Source organism: Saccostrea echinata, unplaced genomic scaffold (assembly GCF_033153115.1).
Source record: "Saccostrea echinata isolate AGI-Se365-2 ecotype Australia unplaced genomic scaffold, CSIRO_AGI_Sech_v1 ptg000001l, whole genome shotgun sequence".
Classification (NCBI taxonomy): Eukaryota; Metazoa; Mollusca; class Bivalvia; order Ostreida; family Ostreidae; genus Saccostrea; species Saccostrea echinata.
In genome coordinates this window covers 7,617,161-7,637,676 of record NW_026889750.1, presented here as the reverse complement: position 1 = coordinate 7,637,676, position 20,516 = coordinate 7,617,161, and the positions used below count along the sequence as shown (strand labels likewise).

The window sequence follows — 20,516 nt, the reverse complement described above, 5'->3', positions numbered from 1 at the left end:
AATTCTTTACGGCTTGTGGTAATTTGCAGAGTGGAATGGGGAGATTTAATGGAGTCACGGAATGGAATCTATTAACTTTGTTTTCTGGGACATTTCAAGCCCTTTGCTACTTTAGAGACCAAGTGGACGTATTTTATATATATTCATACAAAAGTATGGACGCTGACATATTTGCATAAACTTCTAATTATAACTCTTTTATGCATGGAATCATCAAGCGAGCAAACTGTTGGATCATCATAAATCTAAAATACCAAACGGATATTCTTTACATTTACATTTTTAACTAAAACTTGATTCAATAAAATAAACCATGATATCAATTACCTTATTTTTATTCATGATATTTTTTTATCATGATTTCCATTAAAATGGCGGCTATAAGACATTTGAAAATGCAAATATAATGTGACAACCTGTCATATTTAAAATAATCTATATCGTAAGTAAACGATTTGAAATCTCGTTTTGTGCTGGGTTTATCTATCAGCTCTAGATTGATGAAACAGCTTTCACAAGCTTTCGCACATGTAACCAACAATATATTAAAATAAATTTATTTCCGAAAAGAATGAGTGATTGTTTTAAATTTATTTTGATAAAATATGTATAATAATAATAATTTTAAATTACGACAGTGTTGCAATATAACAAAGTGTACATTATACATCAAAGTATACACAGAACGATAGCAAGATGGTACGCAAACACTTTATCCATTCTAATCAAATTAATATTTACTCAAATATGTTAAACCATTCTCGTCAAAACCTTATGAAATACACATTTCATTGTCGAAGAATTAATTCAGTCACATAAGGGATATCATCACGCAAGACTAAAAACCTACAATTGAAGCTTTTATAATTATATTTCTACGTCAATTTAATGTATATCATTAATTACTGTTAATTCTGACTTCGTGTGATATTTGCATCACGTTTTCCTCTTTAATTATTTCTTGCCGAAGAAAATAAAAAAAACTTTCAAGTTTTTTTTTTTCACATCATGTCTTCACATGCTGTTCTCTACTAAACGGCTTCAAAATTTCAGATTAGGTAACTGTTTGTTGTGGTGACCGTGAAGTGAGATATTTTCAATGTCAGATTCATAGGAGCGGCAGAGAAATTCCACAACGGACATTTTGAAACTGTGCACCGTTCCTCCGTAAATCGGACAAGGATTTTAGGTTTAGCATTATGAAATTGTTTGGCAAGTTAACATTAACTGTACGTGTTACTTGATATATCTTACACTAATACTATTTATATTTTAATGTTTTATATATGTAAATGATGAATATATAATCAATATGCAAGTATTATTATACAGAATAACATTAAATAAAGTGAAACATTTCCATTCATAATCAGAAAAAAAAATGTTCCAAACATAATTTGTAATAAATAATCATTTTTGAAAGACAGTAGTAATCATAACACATGCAAAAATGTTGCATTATTACTGGTCGATTACATATGAGCACATTATATCACAAACACTACCGGTATTTAATTCTTTTTCAAAAGAATAATTTGTTTATATCACATTGACAGAGGGTATATTACCTAACAAAAGTTTTTCTTGATCATAGCTAGGTTTGGAAAGTAGAACCTAGGTATGCATTCAAAACTCTGTATTGTCATTTCCTTAAATATACATGTACCGTTTGCATCAACACAAAGAGTCAATTTACATCATATCAAGCAGTTTGTCTCCACGTGATCTTTGCATTATGTCGTCTGCCGTTATTTCCTGAACTGCAAACGGTACACTCTTCCACTTTTTTTTAACGTCTCGTCTCCCCATGCTGTCCTCCATTAAGAGACTCTCAATCTTTAGGATAGGGAACTGTGCATTTTTATAAATAGAAACATTTCCAAGGTCAGATCCACAGGAGCGACAGAGAAGTTTGCCGACGGCGCATTTCAAATCTTCGTCCTGGAACTGTGGACGTGGAAGACGCTGACCTAAAACTCGCTCTTTGATGTCGTCACAAATACAAGCGTGATGGGCGTTTTGAATTTTTCTGACCTCATTTGACATGCATACATACTGGCTGCATTTTTGACAACTGTAAAATTAGAGGTAAGAAAATAAGTATTATACTAAAAGATCAAATACAGCTTGGCAAGACATACATCTGTAGATTCATCACTATTTTTTTTTTAAATTTTTAAAGAAAATAATTTTTTACAATTATTTTATATGATTATTATATGTTAAGGTGATGTCCCTGACACTTACCGTAATACGTACTGTCCCTGTCGTACGACTACCCCTTCTTTGTTTCTAGCTGCAAGGTCACGCTCTGTTTTGGCTTTCTTTTGTATATCCAGTATAGTTTTTAGGCAGCCTCTAGGATCAGTTCTGAATCTCTGCCTCAGCATATCAATGGCACGATTCATCATTGCCTCTCTGATCATGTTTAATTCTTCTCTTTCTGCTGTTTTGTCTCCTTGCGTGGCGACAACAAAGTACTTTCCATTTTCACGCCTTCCCCTTCCTTTGAAATATATACAACAAATGTTTATCTACATTTAAATAAAATGTATAAAGTGTTTGATAAAGTGCTATTTCAAAATGTAAAATGCTCACAGGTTGATCCATTTTTTTCTTTTAAATTTTAATAGAAGAAGTGAATTATTGATATCTATTTCGTCTCCAACAAAACTGAGTCTAAAAATTGTTTTTCCTCTACGGTTTATAGTTTAATTTCATTATTCCAAAAAAATATATGCATTTTTCGAAAAAGATTTTTCATGCTTGAAGACAACGGATTTGAAAAAAAAATTATTGCAATTGCATGAGCATAGTACTAAAAGGTACTACATGTATATTATAAAATATAATATCAGTGTAGTTACACATGCAGAAAACATAATCTACCAATAAAGAAACTAAACAGTAGATAGTAAATTGCAGGTACCCCTTGCTTGGACCATAGCTATCTCATTGCTGACATAAGAATACCGGATCACAAGATTGCATTTCTGGATGTCCAATCCTTCCTCTGCAACTGATGTGGCTATCACAATCTTATGTCGTCCTTCTTTGAACAACGTTAGTGCATCAATTTGCTGTACTTTTGTCATTCCTAAAATAAAAAAAATCACATTTCTTTTAAGACAAATATGCATAGTTAATTTTGCAAAATGTTTGCAACCAGAAAGTCTACCAAAGCATGTCTTTTATAATTATGTATAATTCTAAAAAAAAAAAAATATTTTTTTCCCCAAAATGGTTGAATTTTATTGATCAGCTCTCACGTTTCTTTTGCAATCAAGCATTAACTATCTTTGAATAAAGGATTTTGTTACCTCCTGCACTGCTTTTGGCCTGAGCACCAGTAAACATGACCGGTTTGAGTGATCTCAAATCATCTGTTTCCTCCATCCAGCGGTAAATAGCCTTCACTAGATCTCGAGTTCTTACAAAAATTATTCCGCGGCTATCTGCGTCTACACGAAATGCTTTCAAAATTAGTTTTCGTAGTTCCTGCAGTTTTGGGTTGTTATGGTCTGGGTCATCTGCACAATTCTGCAAGATCTTTTGGCTTTCTGTATTAAATGATTAATGATCATGAAAGAAATCTACTAATAGTTTTTCAATGCACTTTTCTTTGATTTAAAAAAAAAAAAAATTCAACAACCATATTTCTTACTTTCAAAAAAAGATTTCAGTTTGTTGTCTACTTCGTCTGGTTTTTGATGCTCTCCCCATCGCTTGAGTTCCTCTCTAATGAAAGCAAGAGAATCTGAGGCCCGTGCATCGTTGTATATGATCAACGATTTGTTGTACATCTGTTTAAAAAAATGACATTAAAACCCTCACTGTAGCTCTGTTTTGAAAAAAAATAAGCTACAGAGTATTTCATTACAGAATACTCACATCAAGATAAACTCGGCAGGTATGAATAAACCGCCTGGCTTTCTCGTTAACTATCTTTGCTTCCTCTTTCCAAAGCCTACTGAGCCATTGTGTATACTGGTCGTTACCGCTCTCGACCGGTGGCTTCAGAACACTCTGGTCTGTTACCTCTTTTGCCTCTAAAAATATGTCACATAGTAAATTTTACAAAATTAATTTTACAATGTTACACAATTTGATTGTATAAAAAGAATCATTTTAATTACTTACTTTTTGACATACATGTATGCTTAAAATTATCTATCTAACAATTAATGTTTAGACAGTAAAAAGGAAATAGTCACTCAATATTTATTTAAGGAATTAGTGTCAATCCTTTGCCTCAAAGAGCGCCCGACTCGTATGTGTGATAATTGCGTAAATGTGTTAATTGAAGTTTGAGTGAATGCCATGTGTTGTGTGAGAGAGTCAGTTTTAGAAACGCCGTGGACTATCCCGGACGAGAATATTAGATGTACTGGACATTCCGTCATCAAGAAAATACAATTTTACTTTGGACTATTCCGAGTTACCAAAACGGTGTGTGTGTGTCCGTGTGTGAGCATTTCAAATCGTCTTTGTTTTATGTAACTTTACTCGATTTATTTTCGGATATACAAACTTCTACATTTATATTTCGTAAATTATTTTTTTAATAAATTTCATCACAAGTTCACTTGTGTTAAATAAACAGGGATTGGAATTCTTCAATACTGATGACCCTCGGTTTCTGAACTTAATCACCCTCCACAAAGTTTGCATGGTTATCGCAATAAATGCAGTTTTAATTTCATTGAAAATTTATCAAAGAAATAGTGTTTTATATGTATATATTTTATACTTACGGTTAGAATTAATCATCCATTTGTGAATAACTTTCATGATGCCATCAATGGTTTTTCCAAATTCATTTTTCTTTCGTCCTGGAGTTTTTACTACATCTGAAAAAAAATATTTTAGAACTTTGATAGTTATCCTTTTTGTTAGCTTCTTACAGTCTTAATATTGTTACGATCAATAATGAAAGCACTAACCCTGCGCGTGCGTCTCTCTCTCTCTAAACCATGCACATTATTTAAGTTATATTGTTTTTTTTAAATACTAATATTAATACAATTTGTCGCACGGAAAGTATTACAAGAATTTTCATCGAACCTTGATCTGGAATATTAACATGCTGTGCTAGCTCTGCCTTGTAGTTTTCAACAACACATAATTCTTCAGCGTCCATGTTTGCCATCATGCTAAAGATCCATTCCACTGCTTTCTCTATGTTCTTTGCCTTACCCACCCCAACGGATGCTGTCAGACCAACAATCTTTGCAAAGAAAAAAAAATAACTGTATAACATGCACTCATTTATAGCAGCAATGCTATAATTTATTAAATTTGGTGTATACAGGCTAAAAACGAATATGATCACGAGTTTAAGTGAACAAAATAGGTCATGGGGAATTTTCTGCAATGACCCAATTCCTAACATTTGTATATGTGACACTTTACACCTACATGAAATTTTACATTTAAGGTCCTTTCTCCATAAACTATAACACTCTACAAACCTGAGGAAGCTGTCTGTGCCTGTCTTCTAGTTTTAGGTCTAAATAGTGTGCCATTATTTGATTATAAGGATGTTTAGCATGTGAATGATGACATTCATCAAAGACAATCAGGGTAAAGTCTTCAATTTGTACATCACCGACAGCCAGAGCGTTGACTAGGATCTGGGCTGTTATGACGAGAATATCCTTTCTAACGAATAAAAATCATACAACAGTATATTCTATGCCTCATCATTTATTCTTTTTCACATAGTTATTAACCAAAAAGGGTAAAAGATGAGAAATATTTATTTAGATTCACCTACTTCTGAACCCAGCATGATAAGTTCTGAAGACTCTCCGTTCTCTGTTTCTCTCCCGTTATGACCTTAATTTTGCAAGCCAAAAACTCTTTGCAAACTTTTCCTTGTTGTTCTGCTAGAGCGCTTTGTTCAACAAGAAAGGCGACCTTTGGAATATTAATACGCCGGCGTTTTTCTCGGTGATTCTGTAAAGATATGCAATAAATTAGTAGGATTTTTGGATTCATACATGTTAGGCTTTGGTCATTTTCGTTCAGATTGTAAGCGATAGCTATTCACCTGTATTATTTTCATCGCAACATGAGTTTTTCCACTTCCTGTTGGAGCAACAATAATGCAGTTTTTGTCTTGAAGAGCAGCTCTTGCTAACTCCATCTGATAGTTCCGCAAGTTCAGTGGCTTTGCAGCAACTGTACTTTCATCTTCATCCGAACTTTCATTGTTTTCGTCAACTGACTGAGTTTCTGTAAACCAAGTGGATTCAAATGCAATTATTATCAGCCCCAGCTCAAGATCAAATATTCCGCAATGGTAGTGACTATTTGGATTCTGAAGTATGGAAATTACGTTCGTTACGTAAGTTACTATAAATATTCAAAATTTTTCAATTGTGAGTTTCATTTTATACATTCTGGACAAAATTATCCTTAACAGTTTTTGCAAAATTATGCACAATTAGATGCATGTGCAACTGATTATATCAGAAGGCAGTCCATCCACGTACAAAAGAGAATATTTCTGTTTTTAACACTCAAGAATATAGTATAATAGAGTATAGTAATAACTACATTAAAAATTTACTGAATATATTATATATTTTCTTGATTCTTTTCTAAAAATTTTGTACCAATGGCTGGGCATTCTGGTCCGACAATATTCGGTTGAGATCCACCTTCTCTTTGGATATTCTCCTCGACACTGTTATCTATGCTTTGCAGTAGACGTGCCACAGTCGAAGAATGAATACTGCTATAATCCTGATGGCTGTTAGGTTGCTGAATGCTGAAATCACTGTTCTGGTCACCTGATGTTATAGAGAGACCACCAATGGCGACTGAAAGCTTAAAGTCCTCCAAAGATTTACTGGACTGTTCCTCCTTTTCAATCAGAGAATTCATAGAATTTTGTCTGTATTCAGCTTGAGCTACTTTTTTCTCATGTGTAAGCTCGTCATCAGAGTCGTCTTGCTTCATTGAAAATAAAGAATTATCACAAAACAGAGGACTACCCCCTAATTCTATGTCATCTGGAGGCGGAGTAGACTCATCCCCAAGCGTGTTTTGTGGCCCACCGCTTGCTTTAAATGGAATATAGAATTTTTATTTACAAAAAAAAAAAAAAATGTTATTTCAAATAATCTGAGTACAAGAAATACTGGAAATTATTCTGGTAGCAATTCTGATTTAAGCATTCAATCCAAATAGATTGGTAATTGTTCCGACTAGGAAAGTCCGTTAAGTCTTACCTGACAAATAGTTTTCTTGAATGGAAGATGAACTTAGTAAATTGGTCGAATCATGGTCTGTAGAATTTTCTGGTCTGCCGATTAGAGATTGAACGGTTAGGTTATTTCGCAACCTCCATTCTAAAGATAAATATAGTCCAATATTAATTTCTTACAAAATATCACCAATATGCCATCAATGCATAGTGAAAACAAAACAGGAACTTACTGTTATAGTAGTCGCCATCCATACTTTCGACGAGCTCCGAATTATCTTTGCAAAGAACATCCAGAAATTCTTCGTACCAGTTTTGATGGTGGCGCCAGACTCGATCCAATAAAACATTTGTAGCACATATTCTACCCTGTGTGATTTGTTCGGCCTGAATATTCTCTTTGTCCATGTCATTTATCAAATGTCTTCTAGATAACTCTGGAAGGATTTCAGAAGGGTCAATATTTTGGATGAATTTTACATTGTGTTCCATTAGGAGTTTTCTGTATTTGACAAATACATCCCTCGGTACTTCCCCGCCCTTAAGTGCCTTTGCTACATAATGGTATTCTACAAAAAAAAATAAAGCCATAAATTGACTTTTAAGGATAGAAAGTTTACACAAACTAGAGGTAGGACTATGTTTTCTGAATCAGTATTATCCTTTCATTTTCAAAGATGATCTCCATCGAAGACAGAAAGCTGTTTCTCTAACATCAGTTTAATAGTCTCGCATATACGTCGGTTGTATTTTTTCAGGTTATTTTGGAAGAATTGCAACTGACCAGCTTTAAAGTCGACTTTTTGCCAAAATAAATTTCAAATCGATATTCTAATCACCGTCTTCAAAGTATGTTTAATAGGGTACGACATTGAAATGTTGGATACATTATTGTTGTTTTAACTATATATATATATATATATATATATATATATATATATATATATATATATATATATATATATATATATATATATATATATATATATATATATATAATTTAAAAAAGAATCTGTAAAAGCTGTAAAGTTTTTTTTTTTATGCAAATGGTAACGTAGATGTTCCCGAAAGAATTTCAAGAAAATGACACGCCTTTTATCAATGACAATATGCGGAATTGTTAAGATTACTTCAATTTGTTCTCCAGAAATATACCTATGTTTCTAGGACTCACTTATAGGTCAGACATAGTTTGGGTTTGGGACCAAAGTTTAACTCTCAAAAAAATCCGACATATGCATGTACAGAAACGGTATGTATTCCTACATATTTTAATCTCGATATCAAAGTTTCCAATAAAAGGTAAAAATCAGTAAGCCATAAAATTCTCCTGTTTATTGCAATAACAATGAACTTGGTAATCAAGAAACATTACAGCTTCTTATATTGCATGACTGAACGAACCATTGTTTTCCAAAGCATCTACAAACTTCTCCCATTTATTTGGATGCCCACTCAACTCCAGATGATTCAGAAGGCATTCCATAGAAGCAATGTCGCCCTGATTTCTGTTTATTTGACGGATTTCTTGGCGAGCACCTAGATGTGAGTATATATATATATATATATATATATATATATATATATATATATATATATATATATATATATATATATATACACGAGGGTTGTCCCAAAATTCCGTAGATTGAGCCCATTTTTTTTTTTTTTTTTTTTACAAAACTGAACGTATCTTTGTAAAATTTTCTAGGTGGATGAAGTATGTTATTGTTTGTTAAATTACGAAGTTTAAACATGTTTGTTTGAAAACAATTTAAGAAATTACAATTTCAGTATTTCCATTCCTTAACACCCGGAGCAATCTCCGAAGTCAAAAAAGATACACTTAACGTCACCAATTTTGACTGGGGTGGATATGGATACACTTATTACAAGAATCAAATTCTTAACTTCAACATAAAGATTATAGAAATAAATGAAAAATAGCTTGATTGATATGATATAATTTAACATTAGAAAATACAAAGTATGTACATGCATATGTATAAAACAATAATTATTTTAAAAGCCCAATGTCTCTAAGGGTTTTTCCCCTCTGTCTTCGCAAATGGAGTTGGTTCAAATGTGTAATTGCTCAATATTCCTCCATAAATGTATAGGTTATTATTAGTTTTATGTATGTGCAAAGTTTCATTAATGTATGACATCGGGTTCCTACAAAACCACGCTTGTCTACGGAATTTTGGGACAATCCTCGTATATATATATATATATATATATATATATATATATATATATATATATATATATATATATATATATATATATATATATATATATATATCAAGCAAGCCATAAATTATAAACAAATTAAAGCTCTTTTTTTAATTTCTGAAAGTTCTGTGACATGAGACATTATAATTATGGGTATATTTATTGGACTTATAGACAGTGGAACATGCTTACATTTCTAAATATTTACATTTGCAAATGTTTTCTTTTATATAACACTACTGACAGCAATGTATCTATATCCGTATAAACGCGGGTTCCTCGCGTCATAAACGTTCGACGTAATTTCTCAGTGACGTCATAAAGGGTCGACGCGCAATCAGAGGATCAAACACGTGCCGTTGGGTTTGAAAAATAAAACGTTTCACGCGTATTATAATCAGGCAAATATAAAATATGAATAAGTCACAAATGTAAATATAAGTAATTAGGTATCATTTTTAAACATCTATCGGGCTATAAATACAGGTTGGTACGAGATCAAATTTACCATAAAGCCCTTCGGGCTTTATGGAATTTGATCTCGTGACCAACCCGTATTTATATCCCGATAGATGTTTAAAAATGATACCTTATTTCTTAAATAAAAAATTAAATTATATATTTTTAAGCTCTTACAAGGGGAGACATTTAAGAAATGGTGAAAATTGGTGGCATCTTTTAAACTTTTTTTCTCAAGAATGACTAGTACTGAACTAGAAATGACAAAACTTAAGGGAAGTTTTCTAAATGAGTGTACAGATTAAAAATTGCTCAGAAATGGCCCTAAGGATAGGTGGGGCCACAATTGGAGATCAGCATGAGAATATATACATGTAGGAAAGAATGTCTTAAAATTCCTCTCAAGAACAACAGGGCCACGATTACATTTACATTTTAATATGCAAGCAGGTATATAGTGCAGATTTAAAAATTGTTTATATCATGGCCCGGGGTGCGATGAGCTAGGCTGCAATAGGGGATCAAATGTTTACATTGGAATGCATAAGGAAATCTTTAAAAATCTTCTCTTTAAGAACAACAGGGTCATGATTTATCATATTAATATATAAGTATTTTCTAGTAGTGCAGATTCAAGTTTCTTCGAGTCAGTCTCTTGGGTGTTAAGTTGGGCCACTAGAAACATGATAAAGATTAAAATTTTACACAGGAATTTTATATATATGAAAAAATCTTTTCAAGAACGACTGGTCCATGATAAGTCAAATCTTAAATGTGCAATTGTATCCCAATGAGGTGCGCAGATTGAAGTTTTTTCAGTTCATGGCCACTGGGGCTATAGGGAGGGGCTAAAATACAGAATCAATATTTTACACAGAAAATTTTTACAAAATTTTCTTTTAGTGTGCAAATACTACGAAGTTTTTTAACCATAGAGTTAATGTGAGCCTTGAATTTGGGATAAAATTTTACATATGCATGGGTACGAAAAAAAAAAATATATGTAAAACTATAAGAAACAAGCTTTGTCATTTTCTAGTGAAACATCCCCATGTTGTGTTTAATTAAGTCACAGCCCCTATGAAAAAGGAGGTTACCTTTATCATGAGGCAAACTTTTTCATTGGAAAAAAAAATCTTGTGAAGAACAGAGCCAATACATGTTACTCAAGTAAGCGTAGTGGCCCATCTATGGACCTCTCATTTTCATTTATCAAATTCATACATACTGTCATCGATGACATCCTTTAGATGAGAAATTAACTCGATTCCCCTCGCACTTCTCTCAACAAGTGGTCTATACAAAGACACCAACTTTGGTATTTCTAGAGTGTCCAGTGTACATTTTATACTCGGCATCCCAGAGAGGGCACTCACTGGACCGTTGTTTATTTCACCCATAGCTATAACAGTATATAACATTCAATTAATTCAATACACATATATAAACAGGTTGCAATTGGTGATGCTTTAATTATGCAGCAGTTCAACTTTATAACACTCACTCAATTTTTGTTTATATCCGATTGATTTTCAAGTACTACGTACTCCACCAAAGACAAAGCAACCATATAACTAGGTTTTGTACTGTCATTAGATATTTCTAGTACTGGGTTATGTACCTCCGATTACCTGCTTTAAGACCAAAAAATGATTTAAATTGTTGGTGATGACAGGTATATCGAGTGCAATAAATCGCAATCACAGCTACATGTATAAGTTACAGTATTCCGATATCACCTGATCAGTTCAGGTACGTCAGACTCAGGTCAAACCTCACTCTCTCGGACTTCAAATGCCACTCTACTGGATTATGTATAGTACTTACCTTTTTTCACATTTGTTTCTTCTGGTTAATATTGTCAATTAATATATTAACTTTCGTTTCCTTTTCCAAGGATAGCTAAAATTAGACTCATTTGCATGAAATCTATTTTTATTTATAGGGATTTTCCAGCTTTGAAAAGTTTCTTTTTAAACTAAAATCTGGATTGGAATATATATTAACGTTAACATTAAACTATTTGTATATACATGTACTAGTATTTTTCAGAGTGCACAATCATACTTTTGTAATCTTTCATAAAAATAATTTTTAAAAGCAATTATGATAAAAACATGTTTAATTTTGAATCTACAAAAATGAGTTGAAGAATATTCGGATAGGAAACCATTGGGAAGCACAGTGTTAAATGTTGACATATCAATTGGTCCAGGCGCGGATCCAGGAATTTTTTTTCCCGGGGGGGGGGGGGTGTCCATCCCAGTCAAAAAAAAAATTCCAACCAAAAAATTCCTTGACAAGCAAAACAAAAAGGTAAAATCCATTTTCCAAAAGTGAAAAAATACCTATTTCGTGGTAGTGATGGTGGGGTTCACGTTTTCTAGGGTGGTCCTAGGTCATCTTTTATTTGCTTCACTATATACTTTTAATAACTATGCAAATTCCATCCGCCCCCCCCCCCCCCAGATCCGCGCATGTAGTCAAATCTCAAAATGATGAAAAAAGGGCTGATATTGGTCAGTACTGACAAATTTACTAAGTGAATGATAAAATGGAGGACGTGGATGCTTAAATACTCCATAGCACATGCCAAAAAAAGTCGTCCGATTTTGACTAATGACCGATCATCCCTCAAGAGAGGCGCAAAACAGTTAATGGAACAGCTTTTGGGATGGGGGAGGGGAAGGATCCATTTTTCTTTGAGACGCAAAAAGGTGCTTCTTTTAATCTTACCTGTTCTTTCCGGGATATGTCACTCTCGGACTTGCAAGTTTTCCATATATATACTAAACAGTATCGTCTCTGCATTTCTTGTACATAATTATGTATAATTTATTTAATTTGCTCTAAATTAGTCATCGTTACTCATTTTAGAACATTTAACAACTCAGATAAAATATTTATCAGAAATTTTTTTTATTATACATGTATAACAATCATGTATCCGAAACTATTTTCCTCTTCACACTACAAGCACAGGCTCTTTAAGCCACCATAATTCTGACTCTATACCCGCCGGAATACTGTAGATGCAGTGAACATAAGTAACATTCTTATTCATGAAAAGTTCAGTCTCGCATTCCACCATATTTCAAGTTGAAGTCTACACCCTGTATTTCCTACAGATATTCCCAAGCTGTTGCTTCCAAACTTTTCAATTACAAACAATACAATACCTAGATATTGAACATTTAAAACAAAATCCTCTTAGGTGTTCTTGCTCTCATTTCTTTTTCTTTTAACTACAGTTCCGCTGGACACGTTATTACTGGTGATGTTAATTTAGTTGAAAACTAGAGGTACTGTGAGCACTGAGCTCACAAAAAGATACCCCTGCCTCCCATATATTTATTATGGCAAAGTCCATGTTTTGCTATGAGAGACCCGAAATAAGTGTCCGATCAAAAAGTAAAAAAGGAGGTGCATAATGGCACTATGAAATAAAGATTCTGTGAAAGAATCATTAATTTTATTCAGTGGTATGGGAAGAGTTGCGGAGAAGAGATGGGTACCCCTCAATATTATAGAAAGAATGGCAGTGTTTTATGTTGTGTAACTTGAAACCCTAAATATGTGTCCGATCAAAAAGTAAAATATTAGGTGCACAATGGCACTATGTAACAAAGATTCTGTGAAAGTCTCATTAAATTTTATTCAGTGGTATAGGAGGAGTTACGGATAAGAGATGGGTACCTCTCAATAATATGGAAAGAATGACAGTGTCTATGTTTTGATATTGGAAATCTGAAATATGTGTGTGATCAAAAAGTGAAATAGTATGTGCACAATGGCACTATGTAACAAAGATTCTATGGAAGTCTCATTAAATTTCATTCAGTGGTATAAGATGAGTTGCGGATAAGAGATGTATACGTACAGACAGACGGACGGACACCCCCTCACTATACATCCCCCGCTTTTCGAGTCGGGGTATAATGAAGACCTAATATCAATTATCGTAAAGCGTCCTTAATACAGGGAGCCCCGTTCTTTCAATTGGCGACAGAACTTCATTTTTACTATGAATTCTGACGAAGATTAATGTCAAACGTTGGGCTAAATATGAAAAGGAAGACCTGAACACTTTATCAGAATTGATTAAATGTTTTAGAAATATATTAAAGAATCGTATAAGAAAATTCAAAGGCAAAATGTGAACCATCTCTCCTTCCGCGTTTTCACTAAATCGGAGATAATAAAAGAGTTAGAGGGACTACATGAAGTTCCAGCAGACAAGGCTGGTATCAATATCGTCTGTTTGTAAGGCTTTTTATTATGACTGTATTATGAAAGACTTTGGGTTATAATTCCATGTCTGGAAATCCTACATATACTCACAGTTCTCTTTCCAAGGATGAAATTCTTCAAAATCACATTTCAGTTTTTCATACTTTTAACATTCCAGTCAACCAAGGTGAGTTCGATCTACCCTACCTATACTGGATTTCTAAACTTCAACAGGGGATGCTTACTCCTCCTAGGCACCTGGGGCCCGTTTTACAAAAGAACTTACGACTAAGACCACATTTTAATTCTGCTAAAAACTTTCCTATTAACATGAAATAGAAAATATTTTTAATCTTTTTAAAAGGTATGTAGAAAGATACCTTTACGCTAGCAATTTTAAACAAAATCATTAATTTTGCATAATTTTACAATCAACTGAAATTTTTGGTCTTAGTCGTAAGTTCTTTTGTAAAACGGGCCCCCGATCCCACCTCTGGAACTTCCAGGGGTCCGTGTTAATGCCCTCTTCACATATTTGTATTATTTGAAGTTTTTTATGAGATCGATCACTGTTCGTTATCTTCACCCTTTATCACTTGTCTAACAAAAATGTCTGCCTCCATAAAACCTACCTTTACTTTCTAACAGCATAAGAAAAGTTCATTGTCGCGGTTTTGAACATTTCCTTTTTTTTTTATTACTTTGATTTTTTATTTTATTTATTTCATTTTCAGCATACATGATATAGAACCCCCCCCCCCAAAAAAAAAAAAGAGGGGGAAATGCATCTAATTGTTCTATGAGCTCTTTGTTTCCTAATTTTAATTTAAAGCCTGTAGAATTTTGGATTTCATTCCTCAAAGCTACAGACACTAATTGCATCGCACCACTCTTCACGGAATTACAGTGATTAGCATCAATTACACAAATCTAGACTGCACTAAATTGGGTTACATTTCTTGGCATGGATGTCACCTCAATTCAACATTTTGACTGGAAACACAACTCTATTAAGTAATACATTTACATATTGCTAATATGTCTTGTTGAAGATAACATTGAAAATTTGCCCCCCCCCCCCAAAAAAAAAAAGATAGGCACAGCCGAGACTGACAATGGTTTTCGAATGATTTAAATCGTCAATGTTACTCTCATTTCATCCTCCTATGTTGATAATACCATATGAGAGAGAGAGAGAGAGAGAGAGAGAGAGAGAGAGAGAGAGAGAAGCTATTCAACCTCGTCAAAATATATTATACATTAGAATAATGTAAAGTCATGCGCAGATCTACATGGGGGTTGGGGTCCTCCCGGGAATTTGCAGTTATTAAATATATACTGAAGTAAATAAAATATGACTTTGGAATCCCCACCCCAAGAAAATGTGGCCCACGAAATAGGAAATGGACCCCTCTCCCCTCTTGGAAAAAAAATCCTGGATCCGCGCCTGAAAGCTTACATGTATCCAGCTCTTTTTCAAACTTTGGACTGGAACTATTCCACTGGGACATCCCTCCAGGAATAGATCCTGTCACGGGATATCATTGATAACAGAGCTACCCTACTCACAGCCAATGTATAACTGCATACTAAATCATTTCAAAGAGCAGGCCAGTGAACTTACATGTAGTTAATACAGTCATGAGAAGCCTGGCATTATTAATATATTCTTTTTATTTCACATTGTTTCAATTAAAAAAAAAACATATATACGCATGTGTATATACTGATTGACAATAATGTGCATTACATCAATCGGTTGAATTATACTTTATATAAAGATACACAAAACCTTTTCAAAAGATATTGTGAATATGATCACTTTCTTGCCATCCTGCCTCTTGTTCCAAACTCTCATCACCTTTTGTAAGAGTTTTAAATCGAACACCACTAAGGATTGCCAAGAACAACAAAACGGCACAGATCACAAAAATCATTTGATTTCCATGACGGAAAACGTCCTCGTGAAGCAGTAACAACACTGCGCATGCGATCAGATTAATCGGAACACGGAACCAGTTCATGATGCTCCAACGATGAGTGTCTGGAATGATTCTGGAACGGAGAAATCCCATGGAGGGAAAATAAATGCCTACAGCAATTTCAAACACCACGAAAGCAGAAAAGGATAGACTGTAGTCGAGAGTACCAGGATGAGTGGAATAAATCAACAAAAAATTAGCAAAAAGGGCTATTGAAATGGATGTCATGAGTAAAACAGTTGTGGACATTTTCTTCCGCAAAGACATCACCTGGAAGAATGCCTGTCCTGTCAATATACTTATCATAAATGTCGAAAAAACAACCCCTAACATAGGTTTTGTCGGTTCTAAAATGGGTGTCCATAAGAAAATAATAATGTATATGACACTCTCAAAGAGAGATTCTATAGCTCCTAACATAAATATTTTTTCCTCTGTCACGATGCTTTTAAAACCTTCACCGCACAACTTTCGAAACTTGATTGTGTGTCCACTATAATTCTCATTCCATGTGTACATAACAATCACACCAGCTATTATCAAGAATGGTATTGCCAATATGTATGGAGCAACAGGTCCGAATCCCATCCAGTCACAGAGAACATTTGTTGTAAACCCTGCTAAAATGGCCATCAAACCATTCCAAAAGGATGCTTTTGCAAATGTTACTGCGATCCATTCTTTAGGAAAGTCATGTGTTTCCACATGTTCATGAACATACCATGCTTCAAAGGCTGAGAATAAAACTGATGTAGCAATTCCACCTAAAATTCTGCCAATCAAAAGAATCCCATAACTCCTTGACAGCTTTAAAATACAAGAAACAGAATATAAAACTGTGAATGACATGCATAACTTCTTTCGCCCAAATTGGTCTGCAGCAATTGGAGTCCAAGTTCCAAGTAAAACAGTGGAAGCAAATCCAAACACATATAAAATGGCAATTTGTTCCTCTTGGAAACCATAGTGATGGTATAATTTATAAAGGTAAGGACCTTGTAACCAGTCTGCAAACATTGCCATCAAGTAGGCTGCAAAATAGCCACGCTGAAACTTGATAAACATTGGATTGTTTCCAATGGACGCATCTCGGCGAAGTCTATGGGCCACATATTGGAAGGCAGCACAGACAACTGTGAGAAGAATTAAGGTGAAGTATACAATTGGTCCAATCATGGCGCTAAATTGTTACCATACCATCATCTAAAAAAATACAAACACAATTAATTCAACTGAATCAGGCCAAAAAAAATAATAGTCTTGTTTTCTGCTACCTGACCGACCCTATTTTTGCGCCTGACCCTTAAGTCGGAATTTCCAGAAATCTCGTTCTGTTACTGTAATGGGTTTCCGTGTTGACACAAAACAAGCATTTCATGAAATTCTCTGTTTTAAATATGGACTTTCATAAAATACCACTTGCGTTGTGCATCAAGACCTGAAATTTAATTTTAAAAGGCAATACATTTTTGATGGTAATGACCTGTGACATGTTTAATTTGATCTTGTATTTATTAGTTCATATCCAAAAAATGCCATTGGAAAAAAATAAAATAAAATAATTTAAGAATTCTCCTACCTACCTACCCTATTTTTTCTGGCTGGTAGTAGGAAACAAAACTTTTTTTTTTTGCCTCATACAATTTGTTTTTGCTAAACTTCATACATTGTTTATACTGAAAAGCCTCTTTTTTAAATAGTACAAATATACATGAAAGAAACAAAACTTCTAAAAGTGAGCTGAAAAATATTACATACCCCTCCCCCCCCTCCAAGAAAAATATATAAACAAACAAAACAAAAGGAAAACAAATTGCTTTTTCGATTCTTGGCTGTCCCTCTGTCTCCCTGTATGTATGTAACAAATCATATTTATTTAAGCCTGAGTCAAAGTCAATTTATAGCTCAGTCAATACTTACAAGTATTTAAGTGATTGACCAGTTTTATAGGAACTCGTGCGCAGATCCAGAGGGCGAGTCCAGACCCCCCCCCCCCCTCCGGAAAAAATGAAAAAATTCCTGGATCTGCACCTGGGAACTCCTTTGTATTGAAGACACATTAAGCTTATTGGTTGGGACAGTGAAATGTCAACAGATTTCCTTGGGGAAAAAAAGACACAAGTTAAGGGAATGTTGAAAAAAACAATCCATTAATCACTCTGAAAAAATGATGAGTGTGTGTGTTGTATGAGGTTGAAAATATTTGTTTACTTTGCAAAGTGTATCACAGATTCTTGTGAGATTTGGGCTTTTTTAAATTTCTACCTGAGTGTACTCAGGTAACTTACTCAAGATAAACACAATAATTTTTCTTTTGAAATTGTGTCTAGGTTTTAATTAAGCAGGATTTAACTGAAACTTTATTGATGCTCAAATAATAAAAGTTAGTATGTTTACACAAGGGGAAAATGACTTTTTGTGATAATACGTGTGGAATTTTTTATTCCGATGATGTTATAAGCTTATAGCGATTCACAATAAAGGATCTGACTAATATATGATTCTTACACCCTTACATAAGGTAATTTCACTTAAAACATTATATCACAAATCCAAGACATCAGACTTCTGTTATTGATAAAGAGTCACAGAAAGAATGTGGGACGTTTCACCCCTAAACACCTTTTGCCCTGGTGCGAAAGGTCTTTAGAGGCGAATGGTCTCAGTGTGAATCATCAATAAGGGTAAAACGTCCCATTACCCCCAGAAATGCATGTGCAGTGTGGTTTGTTTTTGTTATCTTTTTTTTTGTTCCTCAAAACTAATGAACATCTTAACGATGCTTCCCAGATATTTTTCAGCCTGGCATGTTATTCACAGTTAACACTGAGATCTTGTCATGCAACTTAACACTGAGTTACAGGTGACTCTCGATCTCGAGAAGTTCAAGAGACCGCAAGAAGAGTTCTCGAGATTGAGGGGTTTGAGAGATAGAAAGTGAATAAAATCCGGAATTTTCAGTTCAGATCATCATTGTTCTACTATTATAAATACCGGAAGTATATGTTGATAATGTCATTGCACGTTTTCATCCGTATTTTACAGGTAATTCACTTGATTTCAACAACAATGATCGTATATTGAATAAATAAAATGACCTCTTTAAGTTTCAATATTTATTTGATCTCATTTCATGCTTACATGAAACCTGAATAGCAATCGTCGGTGTGGTATCCCTCCGGGCTTGATCGGGTCCTTCACCAGATTTCTCGTATTAAATCGGTATTCAATTCTTGAGATAGGATTTCTTGTGCAATGTTTGTCATACTGGGATTATGTAGACTAATAAAATTATGAATATACATACTCATAATCTACGGAAAATTATTGACAGGTCTCTTAAGTCATTTTCTAAAAATTATTGTCTCGCTGTCAAAATAAGTTGTGAAGCAATTCGTTTATAATGTACCAATTATAACCAATTAATTATATCAACACTCGGATGCTCACAAGTATAGTGTCATCTACGTAAACACCCAATTAACACCTCCATACCAGCCCCAGGCATTCAGTGTTATCCAGTTAAGTCCAAGCTGCATTAATTTTACGCTTGATTGGCGTGTACACACGCGCACTCAAAACTTTGAGAGATAGAGAGTAAAAAACAATGAAATGTGTGTAACGGGACCCAAGTCTTGGTTCGAGAGATAGAGAACTTCGAGAGATCAGAAGTAAATTTGCTTAGTTATATAGAGGAAAAATTCGGGACCAGAGGTTCACTTCGAGAGATCGGAGTTCGAGCCATCGAGAGTCACCTGTATTTATGGAAGCAAGTACATTTACTTTATTATCTTTCTTTATCAAGGACATATTTATCTGCATTCCCTTGAATCATCCCAAAATACATCGCAAAATTAGGAATGAAACAAGAGAATTTTCTGATAATTTAACAAAAATCTACCCGAAATATTTCCTTCAAATCTAATGAAATTTGTACAGGTAGTAAACAGTGGTAAATATTTTTATCGAAACCCTGTGTCTTATCGTCTTAAAAATATGTTTAATGCATGTTCAAGTACTGCAAACATCATTTATACATCATTGTTTATCTTATTCAGCCTGTTTGAGAAAAAAATACACAATTTATGCATGAATCGAAGATTTTTTTTTTTTTTTGGACACGTATCTACCAAAAGGAAGTTCGAATTTTACAAAAATAAATTCATAATCTTCTCTGTTCATATAATTTTTCTCTTATGTTCAGTGATACCAAAATAGTATTACCATTTAACAGGCTTTAGCTGTTATGGCAAACCTACCAAATCCTGCTTCTCAACCCAAGTTCTTGTGTTTTGATGAGCTGTCGTGTTGGATTATCGATCCCGATTTAAATGCTATTTTGTGTTTATTGTTATGGAAGAGACTTGTTTTCATATTTTTTGGAATGAAGGAAAATG

General features: G+C 33.8%; 2 protein-coding genes across 2 annotated transcripts; both read right to left on the bottom strand.

The window, feature by feature from the left end:
* Positions 1-1,421: 1,421 nt before the first annotated feature.
* LOC133184355 (antiviral innate immune response receptor RIG-I-like) lies at positions 1,422-11,488 on the bottom strand. The gene is made up of 17 exons (XM_061319405.1): positions 11,412-11,488; positions 11,136-11,309; positions 8,618-8,752; positions 7,447-7,782; positions 7,239-7,358; positions 6,621-7,070; positions 6,053-6,237; positions 5,777-5,958; positions 5,472-5,661; positions 5,065-5,227; positions 4,755-4,850; positions 3,892-4,049; positions 3,665-3,803; positions 3,321-3,560; positions 2,930-3,097; positions 2,248-2,506; positions 1,422-2,074 (listed from the first exon to the last, which is right to left on the bottom strand). The coding sequence occupies exons 2-17, from the start codon at positions 11,305-11,307 to the stop codon at positions 1,693-1,695; spliced, it is 3,375 nt and encodes a 1,124-aa protein (XP_061175389.1). The 5' UTR covers positions 11,308-11,309; positions 11,412-11,488; the 3' UTR covers positions 1,422-1,692.
* A 4,331-nt stretch (positions 11,489-15,819) lies between these two features.
* LOC133183551 (molybdate-anion transporter-like) lies at positions 15,820-20,428 on the bottom strand. Its single transcript, XM_061318526.1, has 2 exons — positions 20,344-20,428; positions 15,820-17,322 (listed from the first exon to the last, which is right to left on the bottom strand). The coding sequence occupies exon 2, from the start codon at positions 17,293-17,295 to the stop codon at positions 15,934-15,936; it is 1,362 nt and encodes a 453-aa protein (XP_061174510.1). The 5' UTR covers positions 17,296-17,322; positions 20,344-20,428; the 3' UTR covers positions 15,820-15,933.
* Between the last annotated feature and the right edge of the window lie 88 nt (positions 20,429-20,516).